Source organism: Bos indicus, chromosome 12 (assembly GCF_029378745.1).
Source record: "Bos indicus isolate NIAB-ARS_2022 breed Sahiwal x Tharparkar chromosome 12, NIAB-ARS_B.indTharparkar_mat_pri_1.0, whole genome shotgun sequence".
NCBI classification, from domain to species: domain Eukaryota; kingdom Metazoa; phylum Chordata; class Mammalia; order Artiodactyla; family Bovidae; genus Bos; species Bos indicus.
In genome coordinates this window covers 11,645,908-11,659,608 of record NC_091771.1, presented here as the reverse complement: position 1 = coordinate 11,659,608, position 13,701 = coordinate 11,645,908, and the positions used below count along the sequence as shown (strand labels likewise).

Below are 13,701 nucleotides of genomic sequence, written 5' to 3'. Positions count from 1 at the left end.
ATTCCCATGATAGACAGTGAGGAATCTGGTTCTGTTAAATACAGTTACCCCACAGGATAAAGAAATTAGGGAGCATCTGTGATAATAAGGCAACTAAATTTAGTGGATATAAGGGAGGAGAGAGAAAAAGTGGAGAAGGGAACTGAGAAAACCGTGAACGCATTACTCACTTCGTCGTGTCTGACTCTTTGCAACCCCTTGGACTGTAGCCCGCCAGTCTTCTCTGTCCATGGGATTCTCCAGGCAAGAATACTGGAGTGGGTTGCCATTCCCTTCTCCAGGGAATCTTCCCGACCCAGGGATCGAACCCAGGTCCCCCGCATCGCAGGCAGCTTCTTTACCATCTGAGACACCATACACCTCTACTAAATGCTGCAGAGAAGAATCCAAATCCAAGTGAAAGAGTACCAGAAGGTACTTCAAATACAGAGGAGCTGGACAAGGGGATGAGAAAGGAGAGGATGAAATAAAAGCATGTGGAGACCCTGAAAAAGACAGAAAACACAGAAAAATGTTGCTTTCTACTTTTGTGTAGTAATAGTCCCATTTGATGAGTATTCAGTTTAGTACTACTAAAGTCTGGCATCCAGTCCCATCACTTCATGGCAAATATGTGGGGGAAAAGTGGGAACAGTGACAGATTTTAATTTCTTGGGCTCCAAAATCACTGCAGATGGTGACTGCAGCCTTGAAATTAAAGGACACTTGTTCCTTGGAAGAAAAGCTATGACAAACCTAGATAGCACATTAAAAAGCAGAGGCATTACTTTGCTGACAAATGTCCATATTGTCAAAGCTGTGGTTTTTCCAGTAGTCATATATGGATGTGAGAGTTGGACCATAAAGAAGACTGAGCATCAAAGAACTGATGATTTCCAATTGTGGTGTTGAAGACTCTTGAGAGTCCCTTGGACAGCAAGGAGATCCAACCAGTCCATCCTAAAGGAAATCAGTCCTGAATAATCACTGGAAGGACTGATGCTGAAGCTGAAGCTCCAATGCTTTGGCCACCTGATGCAAAGAACTAACTCATTGGAAAAGACCCTGATGCTGGGAAAGATTGAAGGCAGGAGAAGAAGCGGGCAGCAGAGGATGAGATGTTTAGATATCATCACCCCGACTCAATGGACATGCATCTGAGCAAACTCCAGGAGATAGTGAAGTACAGAGGAGCCTGGCAAGATGTAGTCCATGAGGTTACAAAGAGTCAGACATAACTTAACTACTGAACAGCAACAGCAAAGTTTTTCTTAAACTTTTTATTATGAAACTTTTCAAACATAAACAAAAATAGAAACATGTAGTGAATCTGTGGACCTATTCTCTCAACTTCAAGAAGAAAATCTGACTCCCTTCCTAGTTCCCAACCCTGAGTTTTTTGTTTTTAGCTAATTCAAGATTTTCTATCTTTTTTATCATAAATAGTTCAGAGTTTATCTCTGAATACTTTATTTAAAAAAATAAAAATACACAATACTATTCAGTTCAGTCACTCAGTCTTGCCTGACTCTTTGCAGCCCCATGGACTGTAGCACGCCAGGCTTCCCTGGCCATCATCAACTCCCAGAGTTTGCTCAAACTCATATCCATCAAGTCGGCAATGCCATCCAACCGTCTCATCCTCTGTTGTCCCCTTCTCCTCCTGCCTTCAACCTTTCCCAGCATCAGGGTTTTTCAAATGAGTCAGTTCTTCCCATCAGGTGGCCAAAGTATGGGAGCTTCAGCTTCAGCATCAGTCCTTCCAATGAATATTCAGGACTGATTTCCTTTAGGATGGACTGGTTAGATCTCCTTGCAGTCCAAGGGACTCTCAAGAGTCTTCTCCAGTACCACAGTTCAAAAGCATCAATTCTTCAGCGCTTAGCTTGACTACTGAAAAAACCATAGCTTTAACTAGATGGACCTTTGTCGGTAAAAGAATCATTCTTCACTATCATCCAATAGTTAGTTTCAAAGCTATTTTGTAAGTCTAGGTAAATGCAGAATGAAGTCAAAGCCCTGTACGTATGCTTTTATAGCAGCTGATACCTTCTTTCCATGGAAATGGCAACCCACTCCAGTGTTCTTGCCTGGAGAATCCCAGGGACAGGGGAGCCTGGTGGGCCGCCGTCTATGGGGTCGCACAGAGTCGGACACGACTGAAGCGACGTAGCAGCAGCAGCAACCTTCTCTCCATAGTTCTTATCACTATTTCCCATTGTGTTACTGGTATGAATAGTTGATTTCTTCTCCACTGACTTCAAGTTCCTTGAGGGCAGGGTGTTTTTGCCCTCTACCACTTAGCAACAAAAGAATAGCAAAACATCCCCAGTAGCTACACAAAGAACCTAGTGCATAGCAAGCACATACATGTTTGTGAATGGATAATACACACATGAGAACAAGTAATGCTATCACCCTTTCGTGCTTAATTCAAATACTGGCTGAAACCAAACTGACGGCCAGCCCGACCCATCAGCCTAGGGGTCCAGCATATTGCCCTGAAGAGCCTAATTCTACTGGTGGGTTTTGACATCATCAGCAGAGCATTTAGTTAGCATTCATTTGTATCTGGATTTTGGCTAGATACTGGCTCTTACTTGTCATGAACTGATTAACTCAGGAAGAATAACAGAAGTAGACAAGCATAAGACACGTACAAAGCAGGACAGACATTAAACCAACAAAACAGGAATGAAATAGGTGGTGAGGTGCTTTTATATGCTTGGAAAAGCCTCTCAGGTGGGCGCCAATTGTGGAAATTGTACCCACGACCATGTGCAAGACTAATCAGCCCTACCCAGTAGATCTTAGCTTATGTTTGTTTTCCTCATAAACGATCCAAAATTACAGTATTTAAATGTGACCTATATGAAAAAGTAAAATGAGACCTAAAATTCCCAGACTCTTACGTAACAATAAATATACCCTTTAAGAATACGCTGTGCCAGCAAAGCGCAGTCTGCGTAGATTACTAGGATGTGAAGCAGCTGTGCCCTGCAGTTTTGATCAGGGTTAAAGCAGCAGAGAGACACGTTTTCAGCCAGCTCTGTGGGCCGGAGAGTATTAGCGCTGGGGGTCTTGTCTGATGCAGAGGCCAGCGTGTCCTGTTTTCTTTCCCCACTCCCTGCTTCGGCCTTCATCTTTGAGAATGTTATCAGCTTTGAACACCTTGTAGGTGATCTTCGTGAAAGCTAACACAGCTTGGAATATGATTTCCAGACTTCTTCCTAATTAGAACAGCATGTGGTGTGTTTTGGGAGCAACACACTCATGCCAGAGGCATCGTTGTAACTAGAGTTAGTTCAGATGTCTCTACAAAAAACCAGTCTGCCTGGGGCGACTTACCAACTGCCTGGTTCCTTCCTTGATGTGTGTGTGTGTGTGTGTGTGTGTGTGTGTGTCCTGCTAAGGACAAGCTTTATGCCGACTTTTTTCCCCTAACCTCTCTTATTTGAGTGAGAGTGTACTGGCCTCCCAGGTAGGAAGGATGTTGGTAAAATATCTTGCAGTGGTCATCATGCCCAGCATCTGTCAGGCTTGACACTTGAGACGTATCTTCATCGATGAAAACTTAAGAGAGGTTTAAGAGATTGCCAAAACTACACATAAGAGGTCAAATCCTGCACACATATTCCTTTCTGTCCTTCAGAACAGAGAGGAAATTCGATTTATAGGGCACCTTCGCGTGTCACCTCAGGAAATAACCATTCAGATGTTATTTACCTTTCGGGTATTTACTGTTTGATAACCAGTGTTTTCAAAGTCCTACTTGGCAGCATTTCTTGCATGCCACTGGGTACCAGGGCTTGTGCTGGCACTGAGATGCTGAGAAAAAATAAGGCACATTCCTTTCCCCAGAAGATTACAAGAGAAAATATCAGAGCACCTCACATGTAGTAAAGTTCATTAAATTTCATTAAATATTTGGCTCAAGTACACACACCCATATGTATACATGCATTTTTGTATATTGGATCTCAATGTAAAGATCATTTTCTGCTGTGGAAAATATGTTTGAAAAACACTCTGATAGAGCAAAATAGACATGTATTAAAAGCAATAAATAATAATGGAGAAGGAAATGGCAACCCACTCCAGTATTCTTGCCTGGAGAGTCCTGGGGACGGGGGAGCCTGGTGGGCTGCCGTCTATTGGGTCGCACAGAGTCAGACACGATTGAAGCGACTCAGCAGCAAAAGCAATAAAATGTACAGGTTCCATAGCAGATATCTATGGAAGATACGTGAAAGAGACTGATCATGGGGGGACCAAGCAAGACTTCCTAGGACGTGATCTGGACACTTGAGGTGGCGTTAGCTAACCAGCCAGGTGGTAGGGCAGGAACTGCCCGTTTGCCCTCATGGTGGTCTGAGCCCAACATGGTGTGATTCTAATAAGACTCCAGCACTCTGCCCTCTGATGAATGGAGTCTTCCCAGAGCACGGCCTGATGGGAGGAATAGAGACCATTCATCCTCAGTGAGAGCGTTAGGGGGTTCATCTCCAGCCAAGGGAAATAAGAATACACTCCAGATAAGAGTTTCAGCTCAACATCAAGGATCCATACCTCCAACATTGCATGCGTGCACACACTTGTACACACATACATACACACATACAGTAGCAATAGCTTAGAAAACCGTGTTGTGGTCAGGCTTTTGATATACATTCATCTTTCTCTATTCTAGTATTAGTACCCTTTTCATTTATAGAAATTTGTAGAAATTTCTATAAATTACATTTCTATAAATTTATTTATAAATTACATTTATAGAAATTTGTGTCATCGAATTAGCCTATTATGAATACAACACTGCAAAACCTTCTACTTCTGACTGGTTTAAGATACTGTAGGGCTTTTCTGATGGCTCAGCTGGTATAGAATCCACCTGTAATACAGGGGACACAGGAGATGAGGGTTCAGTCCCTGGGTCGGGAAGATCCCCTGGAGGAGGCATGGCAGCCCACTCGAGTATTCTTGCCTGGAGAATCCCATGGACAGAAGAGCTTGGGGGCTGCAATCTACGGGTCGCAAAGAGTCGGACACAACTGAGCACGCAGCATTAGCATGTTTTAAACAATGGAGTCTTATTTGTATTTCAGTGATTTCTCTCAGTTTGTTTTGAGCATCTGTTATGCTAGGCATCCTGCTGACCACCATGCAGATAAAGATGAGAAAAAATAAAGGAGACAGCTGGGGAGACGGGAAGCAGACTCTAGCACAGGTAGCAACCACTGTATAGCGACAAGCATGAAGTGATACTAGAGCCCAGACCACAGACCAGAGATCAGAGCAGGCTTCCTGGAAGAGGCGACCACTGATTTGAAGAGTTCTGGGAGTCAGCAGGTAAAGAAGGGTGGGAGAGAAACCAGGTAGAGCCTCAGAGGCAAGGGCGCTGGGTGTGTTTAGGAAACTGCAAGTGCAGAGGCAGGGCTGCAGCCGAAGCAAATAATGAAAAAATAATAAAAAGGAGCACCAGAATTTCAGCACCACAATAGTATTAGAACACAATTATTAAAAGGACACAATCAGCGATTTCAGAAAACTCCTGTTTTACGAAGCAACCTTTTTATTGACAGTCTCTGGGCAGGAGCTGTTACCTTGGTCAAGCAAATCTATGTCCTCGGTCTTAAAAAGCATCCATGGGATCTCTCTAGGACCCCGCCGCAGGAACTTACCACTGCCAACATCACAGGCACACGTCTGGGGTGCAGTAGTGGTGTGCTACACAGCCCACGCACACCGGCTCTTTCTAATTCAGGGGCCCTCTCTGTTGATAGCTCAAAATCAGTTACCACAAACGTCAACAAACACTACAAATCAGGGCTGCTTTTCCCCTTCAGGGCAACTTGTTTACCATTTTCCAGCGCATCACTACACACACATTCCTCTCTTTTGAAACATTAGCTGGAGACATCACTTCTTGCCTTTCCTTTATTTCTTTTTACTTAAACTAGCTGGTTTTCTGTATTCTTTAATTGTTATTTTTAATTAATTAATTTTTATTGAAGTATGATTGCTTTACAATGTTGTGTTAGCTTCTCGGTTCAGTTCAGTTCAGTTGCTCAGTCGTGTCTGACTCTTTGCAACCCTGTGGACTGTAGCACGCCAGGCCTCCTGTCCATCACCAACTCCCGGAGCTTGCTCAAACTCATGTCCATCAAACCATCTCATCCTCTGTCATCCCCTTCTCCTCCTGCCTTCAATCTCTCCCAACATCAGGGTCTTTTCCAATGAGTCAGCTCTTCACATCAGGTGGCCAAAGTATTGGAGTTTCAGCTTCAACATCAGTCCCTCCAGTGAACATTCAGGACTGATTTCCTCTAGGATGGACTGGTTGGATCTCCTTGCAGTCCAAGGGACTCGCAAGAGTCTTCTCCAACACCACAGTCCAAAAGCATCAATTCTTCGGCACTCAGCCTTCTTTATGGTCCAACTCTTGCATCCATGTTAGCTTCTACTGTGCAGCAAACACAGTCAGATACACATATACATGTATCCCCTCCCTTTCGGATTTCCCTCCTACTTAGGACACCACAGTGCATTAAGTAGAGTTCTCTGTGGTGTACAGTATGTTCCTATCAGTTGTCTATTTTATATATTCCCTGATAGCTCAGTTGGTAAAGAATCTATATGCAATATAGGAGACCCTGGTTCCATTCTTGGATCAGGAAGATCAGCTGGAGAAGGGATAGGCTACCCACTCCAGTATTCCTGGGCTTCCCTTGGGGCTCAGCTGGTAAAGAATCTGCCTGCAATGTGGGAGACCTGGGTTTGATCCCTGGGTTGGGAACATCCCCTGGAGAAGGGAAAGGTACCCACTCCAGTATTCTGGCCTGGAGAATTCCATGGACTGTATAGTCCATGGGGTTGCAAAGGGTCAGACACGACTGAGCGACTTTCACTTTTACTTTCATCAGTAGCGTACAGGCTTCCCTGGTGGCTCAGCAGTAAAGAATCTGCCTGCCAATGCAGGAGATGCGGATTTGATCCCTGGGTTGAGAAGAGAAGGAAATGGCAACCCACTCCAATATTCTTACCTGGGAAATCCCTTGGACAGGAGCCTGGTGGGCAGGCTCTAGTTCACGGGAATCAGACGGGACTTAGCGACTAAGCAACCACAGCAGGCAGTAGTCTGCATGTATCAGTCCCAGCCTCCCAGTTTCTCCCATCCCACCGCCTTCCCCCTTGTTGTCCATGCATTTGTTCTCTCTGACTTCTTGCTTTTTCTCCTCAAAGGCAAACTGAGTTACTAAGAAGTTGGCTATTTCTAGCAGTAGGTGACTGTCAGTAAAAGACCCACGGATACTTGCTCTCAGCTGTTGTCTTTTTCACCCTCCAATTTTAGGCTAAAGGAGATCCAGATGAGTGAATATGATGCTGCCACCTATGAAAGGTTTTCAGGGGCTGTTCGACGACAAGTGCACTCCCTCCGAATTATCCTGGATAATTTACAGGTAATCAACATGAACGAACCAAGAAAATAATCTGGTCACCCAATTAGACCCACCCCAGAACCACTGGAGAAATTTATCTGTATCCTAGCCAGATGGTCAGAAAAAATTAACTAATGCCAAAATGTCTGCATAAAACCTGTGGGTCACTCTCTGGCCGTCTTAGTTGAATTTTAGTAAAAATATTTGACCTCAGCTTTCCTCCTGTCCAGGAAGCAGTAGTTTGACTGGTGACTTCAAAAGCATCAGACTTCCTGATTTCCCTTATCTAGACCTATGAGCACCTCACCTCATAGAACAATGGAACACTGAATGATTGAATTCTCTTCCACTTAACAAATGCTCATTTCCCTGGGCATTGAGGGCAGCTTCTGAGGGGCTCTGAGCTCCCGGGCCAGGCAGTAGGTGAATCAGAGCCAAAAGGAGGGATTCCTGGGAGATGAGGACGATGCCAAATGGTGCTGGCACCTAACTAAAGAGGGGGTATAGTCACGTCCGTTCGTTCATTTCTTAAGTTATTGATGGGACAGAAAAATAAAATGCAGCCCTTGCTGTCAAAGAAGAAACTTAAAGAAGACAAGCAAACGGTTTCCTAAGTTCTGTAGAGAACGTGCATGCTTCTGGCGGGGTGAGTGAGAATCAGCTTTATGGAAGATGAAATGCTTGAGTTCACTCCTGAAAGATCCTGAGGACTTTTCCAGCTGGTTGAGGAGTCAGGACATTTCTGACACGGGACGCGGCACGTACGAGTGCACTGAGGCCTGGGGGAGCACAGTGAGCTCAGAGAGGAGCACGTAATTCAGTGTGGCTGAGAAGACGGTGTGTGTGGTGGGAGATGATGGCAAGGGAGCAGGCGGGCCACGTTGTGAGGACCAGATGGTGATCTGGCCCTGGATGACATGAGAGCATGGCAGCACTGGGTTTTACCCTGTGGACCAAAGGGCCACTGGGAGATTCACAGTTCTAGGAAGAAATACAAGAATATGTTTTTAACTGAAGGAATCAGAATTCCCTTCTGATTCATGTGTTGACTGGTATTCATTGGGCACCATGCTATAGCTACTTTTACAGCCATTGTTGCATTTAATTTCACATCAGTCCTTTAAGATAAATGTTATGTTTACAAGACCAGTCAAAGGAAGAAAAGTCAGATCCACTAAGGTGACTTCTTAAAATATTTTCAAGTGTTTCCCTTAGGGAATTTTTTTTTTAATCCACCAAGGTGTTAAATGGGCTTTCTGGTCCTCAGTTTGGAACCCTAGGGGCAGTTGAAAATAGCTACTGGCCAAAGATAGACAGGGCCTGCTGTGGCATATGGATCTGTAGTTTGCAACCAGAGCAAGGAGACCTGGGTTTGGTCCCCTTTGGGGCATCTCCTGCCAGTCCCACCTGGTTCTGATTGACTCATACCATGCAACTGTCTTGGGGTTATTGTGGAATCCCAGTAACCAGGGGTGTTTCCTTGGTGAACAGCACAAAGTCTGGCCAGGAACTAGCAAATCATCCTTTGGGATAACCTTACAAAATACAGCTTGAAGCCCACGCATTGATTCCAGGAGGCTGGACCGATATCTGAGCAAAGGGAATGTCTTGCTCCAAGTTAATGCCTCTTCCACATGTCCCTCTGTTGCACAATGGGTCCCTCTTCTCAATTAGGACATCTTTCACCAGTGACCTCCTCTTGCTTCTTGACTGGCTTCCTCATGGGATATCATAGCGTCCTGGTGATTGAACCTTTTACGAATCAATAGCAAGATTTCCTTGTTAGAATAGTAGAATCTGTAATAACTCCAGTTATACTCAGTTCAGAATCTGAATCTCTGATTCCAGCTTTCCCTAACAAAAGAAAATATCCTTTTCTACAAAAAGCCACTGAGTTTAATCCTGTCTTCTCTCTAGTGTTTTTTTCCTAATCAACCATCTGTAATTTCATTCTCTGCTGCTGCTGCTGCTAAGTCACTTCAGTCGTGTCCAACTCTGTGTGACCCCAGAGACGGCAGCCCATCAGGCTCCCCCGTCCCTGGGATTCTCCAGGCAAGAACACTGGAGTGGGTTGCCATTTCCTTCTCCAGTGCATGAAAGTGAAAAGTGAAAGTGAAGTCGCTCAGTCATGTCTGACTCTTAGCAACCCCATGAACTGCAGCCCACCAGGCTCCTCCGTCCATGGGATTTTCCAAGCAAGAGTACTGGAGTGGGGTGCCATTGCCTTCTCCGAATTTCATTCTCAGGCCCAACTAAATTAGCCTTTCTCTGGTTTGTTTTGTCTGGCATGATATCTCTGTGGACCAACAGTTATCTTCTTTATTTTTCCTTCAGTGGTTCAAAATGGGCATGTTGTTCAGATAAATAGTGTTTTTGAACACTGATGTGCGCTGTACTTGGCACTGAGGGCACAAAGATTCATAAGATATTATCTCCATACTCAACAAAGGTATTAGCCTGGAGGCGTGGGGAAGACACCCGCACAGATCATTTCTGTTTAATATGTAAGTGTCTGGGGAGAGCAAGGAAGACAATGCAGTGGATGCCCAGAGGAGGAAGATTCAAGGATAAATTTCATATTTTATTTATCTATGTAATTTTTGGCTCTGCTGGGTCTTTCTCTAGTTGCGGTGAGTGGGAGCTACTTTAGTTCTGGTGCTCAGGCTTGTCACTGCAGTGGCTTCTCTTGTTGCGGAGCATGGGCTCTAGGGTGCTTGGGCTCAGTAGTTGTGGCACACGGGCTTAGTTGCCCCGAAGCATGGGGGATCTTCTCAGACCAGGGATAGAACCTGGGTCGTCTGCACTGGCAGATGGCTTCTTAACCACTGGACCATGAGGGACACCTTCAGGATAGATTTTGAAGGAAAGGATCCGTGACCCGAGTCTTTAAGGACAGACGAGTATTTACCAGACAGACCAGGGTGAAAACAATGCCCAGGGGAAGGCACAGCATAGAGAAAGGGCTGATACTGTGTGAGCCCAGGTGTGAGCTGGGGGCCAGCCACGGGCAGGGTACCACTCAGTGTGACATGCAGAAGGCTTTGAGGCTGGGAGGCGAGTGGCTGCCTGGTCAGGAACTTTATTCAGAGCCCCCACTTTGCGGTAGGCAAAGAATGGAAAGCATTTCCCCATTCACTTTATTTAATCTATAATAGCTGTGTTTCACCCAGGGGACTGAATATCTATTTTGCATAATGGTTCTTGACCTCAGCAGCCAACCTGGTGAAGAAGATGCATGTAGCTGTAAGAGAAGACACAATTGGTAAAGGTTCAGAAAGTTCTTAACTAAGTGCTGTGGTTCTGGGGACAGCTGTGTGAGCAACTTCTAGGCTGGGCGGTTAAGGAAGGACTCACAGAGGAAGGGTCATTTGAGCTGGACCGTGAAGGATGAGTATGGTTTCAACTGGCAACTCTTCTAAGGATGCTGTTGGAAAGATGGTTTTGACCAGAGCTTCTCAAACTTTCTGTGGAGAGGGGCCAGGTTTTGTTTTTTAATCAATTGATCACAAAGGAATACTTTTTTTTTTTTTTAAGACCAGTCCTTCACACACATTAATTGGGAAAATAATACCTTTATGTTCGTGTTTCTCTAACATCCTAGTAACCAGTTTAGGGGATCCTAAGGAAGCTATAGTCCATGGGGTCACAATGAGTCAGACACTACTGAAGCGACTTAGAATACACGCAAAGAAGCTTATTTCTGCAGTAGCCCAGTTGATTGTTTCCAGTAACTCCTCACAAAGGCTACCTTGTTCTTCAATCCTCTTTTCCTGTTAACAGATTAATACTTTATATAACAGAAATGAATTACTGAAAAAATGATATAAAAAACCAGCATACAAAATCCAAGCCCATATTACTAAATATTAGGTTCAACAAATCTAAAATTACTTTGTCAAATTGTCATATAAATTTCTAAATGATTACTATCAATTCACATGACCTATTTTATCACAGACCAGTAACAAATGTTCACACACCAAAGGCAGTCTGGGTAGCTCTGGTCAAGATAGGAGGAACCAACGAGAAGACAAAAAGACTTTAACACAAGGATGTTTGGAGAATGGCAGACTCCAGCATGACTAGAGTTCAGAGCTTCGGGGTGGGCCTGTGTGTAGGGGGTGGTGGAGCGAAAACTGGAAAGAAGGTGAATCCATGCTGACTACCTTTTGTAGTCAGTGAGGATTGTGGAAGCGACTGAGAAAGGGAGTGGTGTGGTTTTATCTTCTGTACATAGTTTCAGGGACTTCCCTGGTGGTCTGATGGCTAAGACTCCATGCTCCCAATGCAGGGGACCCAGGTTCGATTCCTGGTTGGGGAACTAGCTCCCACAAGCCTCAACTAAAGATTCCATACGTCACATCTAAGACAGGGCACAGCCAAATAAATAAATAATATTTTCCTAAAAAGAGAAGTTTTATAATCATTTAAGTCCTGTGCTCATGCTCAGCCGTGTCTGACTCTTACCGACCCTATGGACTGTAGCCCAACAGGCTTCTCTGTCCATGGGATTCTCCAGGCAAGAATACTGGGATGGGTTGCCATTTCCTCCTCCAGGGGATCTTCCCAACCCAGGGATCTAACCGAATCACCTGCATCTCCTACACTGGCAGGTAGATTCTTTACCACTGAGCCACCTGGGAAGCCCATGAAGGGATATGATCATAGCATCACTTCAGTTATTCAGGTGGGAAGTGATAGGCACCCAAACCAGGGTAATTGAAATGAAGAGGAAAGGATGGGACAGTAGAGAGGTAGGACCGCAGAGAGTTCCTGATGGAACGTGGGGAGAGGGGCATGGTGAGGTTTTTGAGCCCTTGGGGACAGAAACAAGGAAGACGTGAGAAGGAGAGGCTTGTGGAGAAAGCAGATGTTTGCTCTGGCTGTTCTGATGCTTTCGCACTACTGGGACATCCATGGAGAAACGTCAAGCATGATACTTGAAGATTTTAAGTTATGACTCAAGTTCAACAGCAAGATTAGGACCAGACAGGCTTGCGTATCTATACAGATAATCTCTGTGCTTTTATGGTCATCTGTGCAGAAGAACAGCCTAAGCCAAGAGGAAAGACATGTAGACAAAGGTGACAGCAGAGAGCAAAGAGTTGCTGGGCTGGTGGGGGTTGGTGGGGTGGGGGACGGGGGGAGTGCAGCAGGGAGAAGTGGAGGCAGTCCTGTCAAGGAACATCTGCATTTCCAGAGAGAGCAGTAAAATGCTAACTACTGCTTCTTAGCACACGAGGCATCGTCACGAGGCATCAGTCACCAAGTCGTGTCCGACTCTGTGACACCATGGATGGCAGCACGCCAGGCTGCAGTGGCCTCTCCGTGGCCATAAGAGGACAGCTTAACTGAGCACCACTGAGAAATACAGTCCTGACTTCCAGGCTCTATGAGCAAAGGCATCGAAGTCAGTCTTTGACAGGTGACCATTAGAAGGATTAAAAAACTAAGAGGTTGTAAACTGAAAAACCCATGTAATAGGGAAGAGTGCTAATGACATACGAGAAGCTTTGAAGAGTTTTTGCTAAATTTAATGTAATGTGACCCCTATGAAAAATAGTACCGAAGACAATTCAGACTCCTAAGAAACAGCAGTACCAGCAAGTGAGTCTGAGACCACAAATCACATTAACATCTCTTACTTGGAGAGATGGGGAGGAGGAGAAGAGAGACCCCGAGAGCTGGTGAGAAGGCTCTGTATGTTAGCTCTCTGCTCTGTTTTTATTGACCAGCTTCCTTAGGGTTTTTACCTCTACAGTATGGAATAATAAAGTTTTCCATTCACATTAGTAATTAGACTTAAGACTGGCTTGAGTCTGTTCTTCCTACTTTTAATGTAGATTTCCACTTTGGCATTGCATTTTCCATTTTCTTAGAAGGTCAGGACGATCTCTTGACCTCCACGTTGTCACTACAAGTAGCCGTGTCTGACAGCAGCAGCGCTGGGAGCAGTGGGGGTGGGAGGGCTGGGTTTTACACGGTGGCAGAGAGCGATAAGCAGAAAGCTGGAAAGGCAATAACCCTGGGAAAGGGGCCAGAGCAGCCCCAACTTATCCTTGGCTTGAAGACGAGATCAAACAAAGGCTAAATGGCCCCACAGCAATGGTTTTTCCAAACAAAATAAGAAATGATGTGGAGATGAAGCTCTCATGCTGTGACTGTCCACAGTTCCAACTCCTTTCCTGCGGAGCTCTTGAACTAGTGGTAAAGCTTTGCTTCGACTGCTAATACTAGTCTAAAATCTTCAAGGAGACTTCTAATAATAACAAAGTGGAGAGTC

General features: G+C 44.9%; 1 protein-coding gene across 5 annotated transcripts in view; it reads left to right on the top strand.

The window, feature by feature from the left end:
• The window catches only part of VWA8 (von Willebrand factor A domain containing 8), a 400,893-nt gene that overhangs the window by 345,895 nt on the left and 41,297 nt on the right, over positions 1–13,701 (top strand). For all 5 annotated transcript variants that reach the window (XM_070800011.1, XM_070800010.1, XM_070800013.1 and 2 more), the window contains exon 40: positions 7,331–7,439. In XM_070800011.1, coding sequence (XP_070656112.1) covers positions 7,331–7,439 — 109 coding nt within the window. The remainder of the gene's footprint in view (positions 1–7,330; positions 7,440–13,701) is intronic.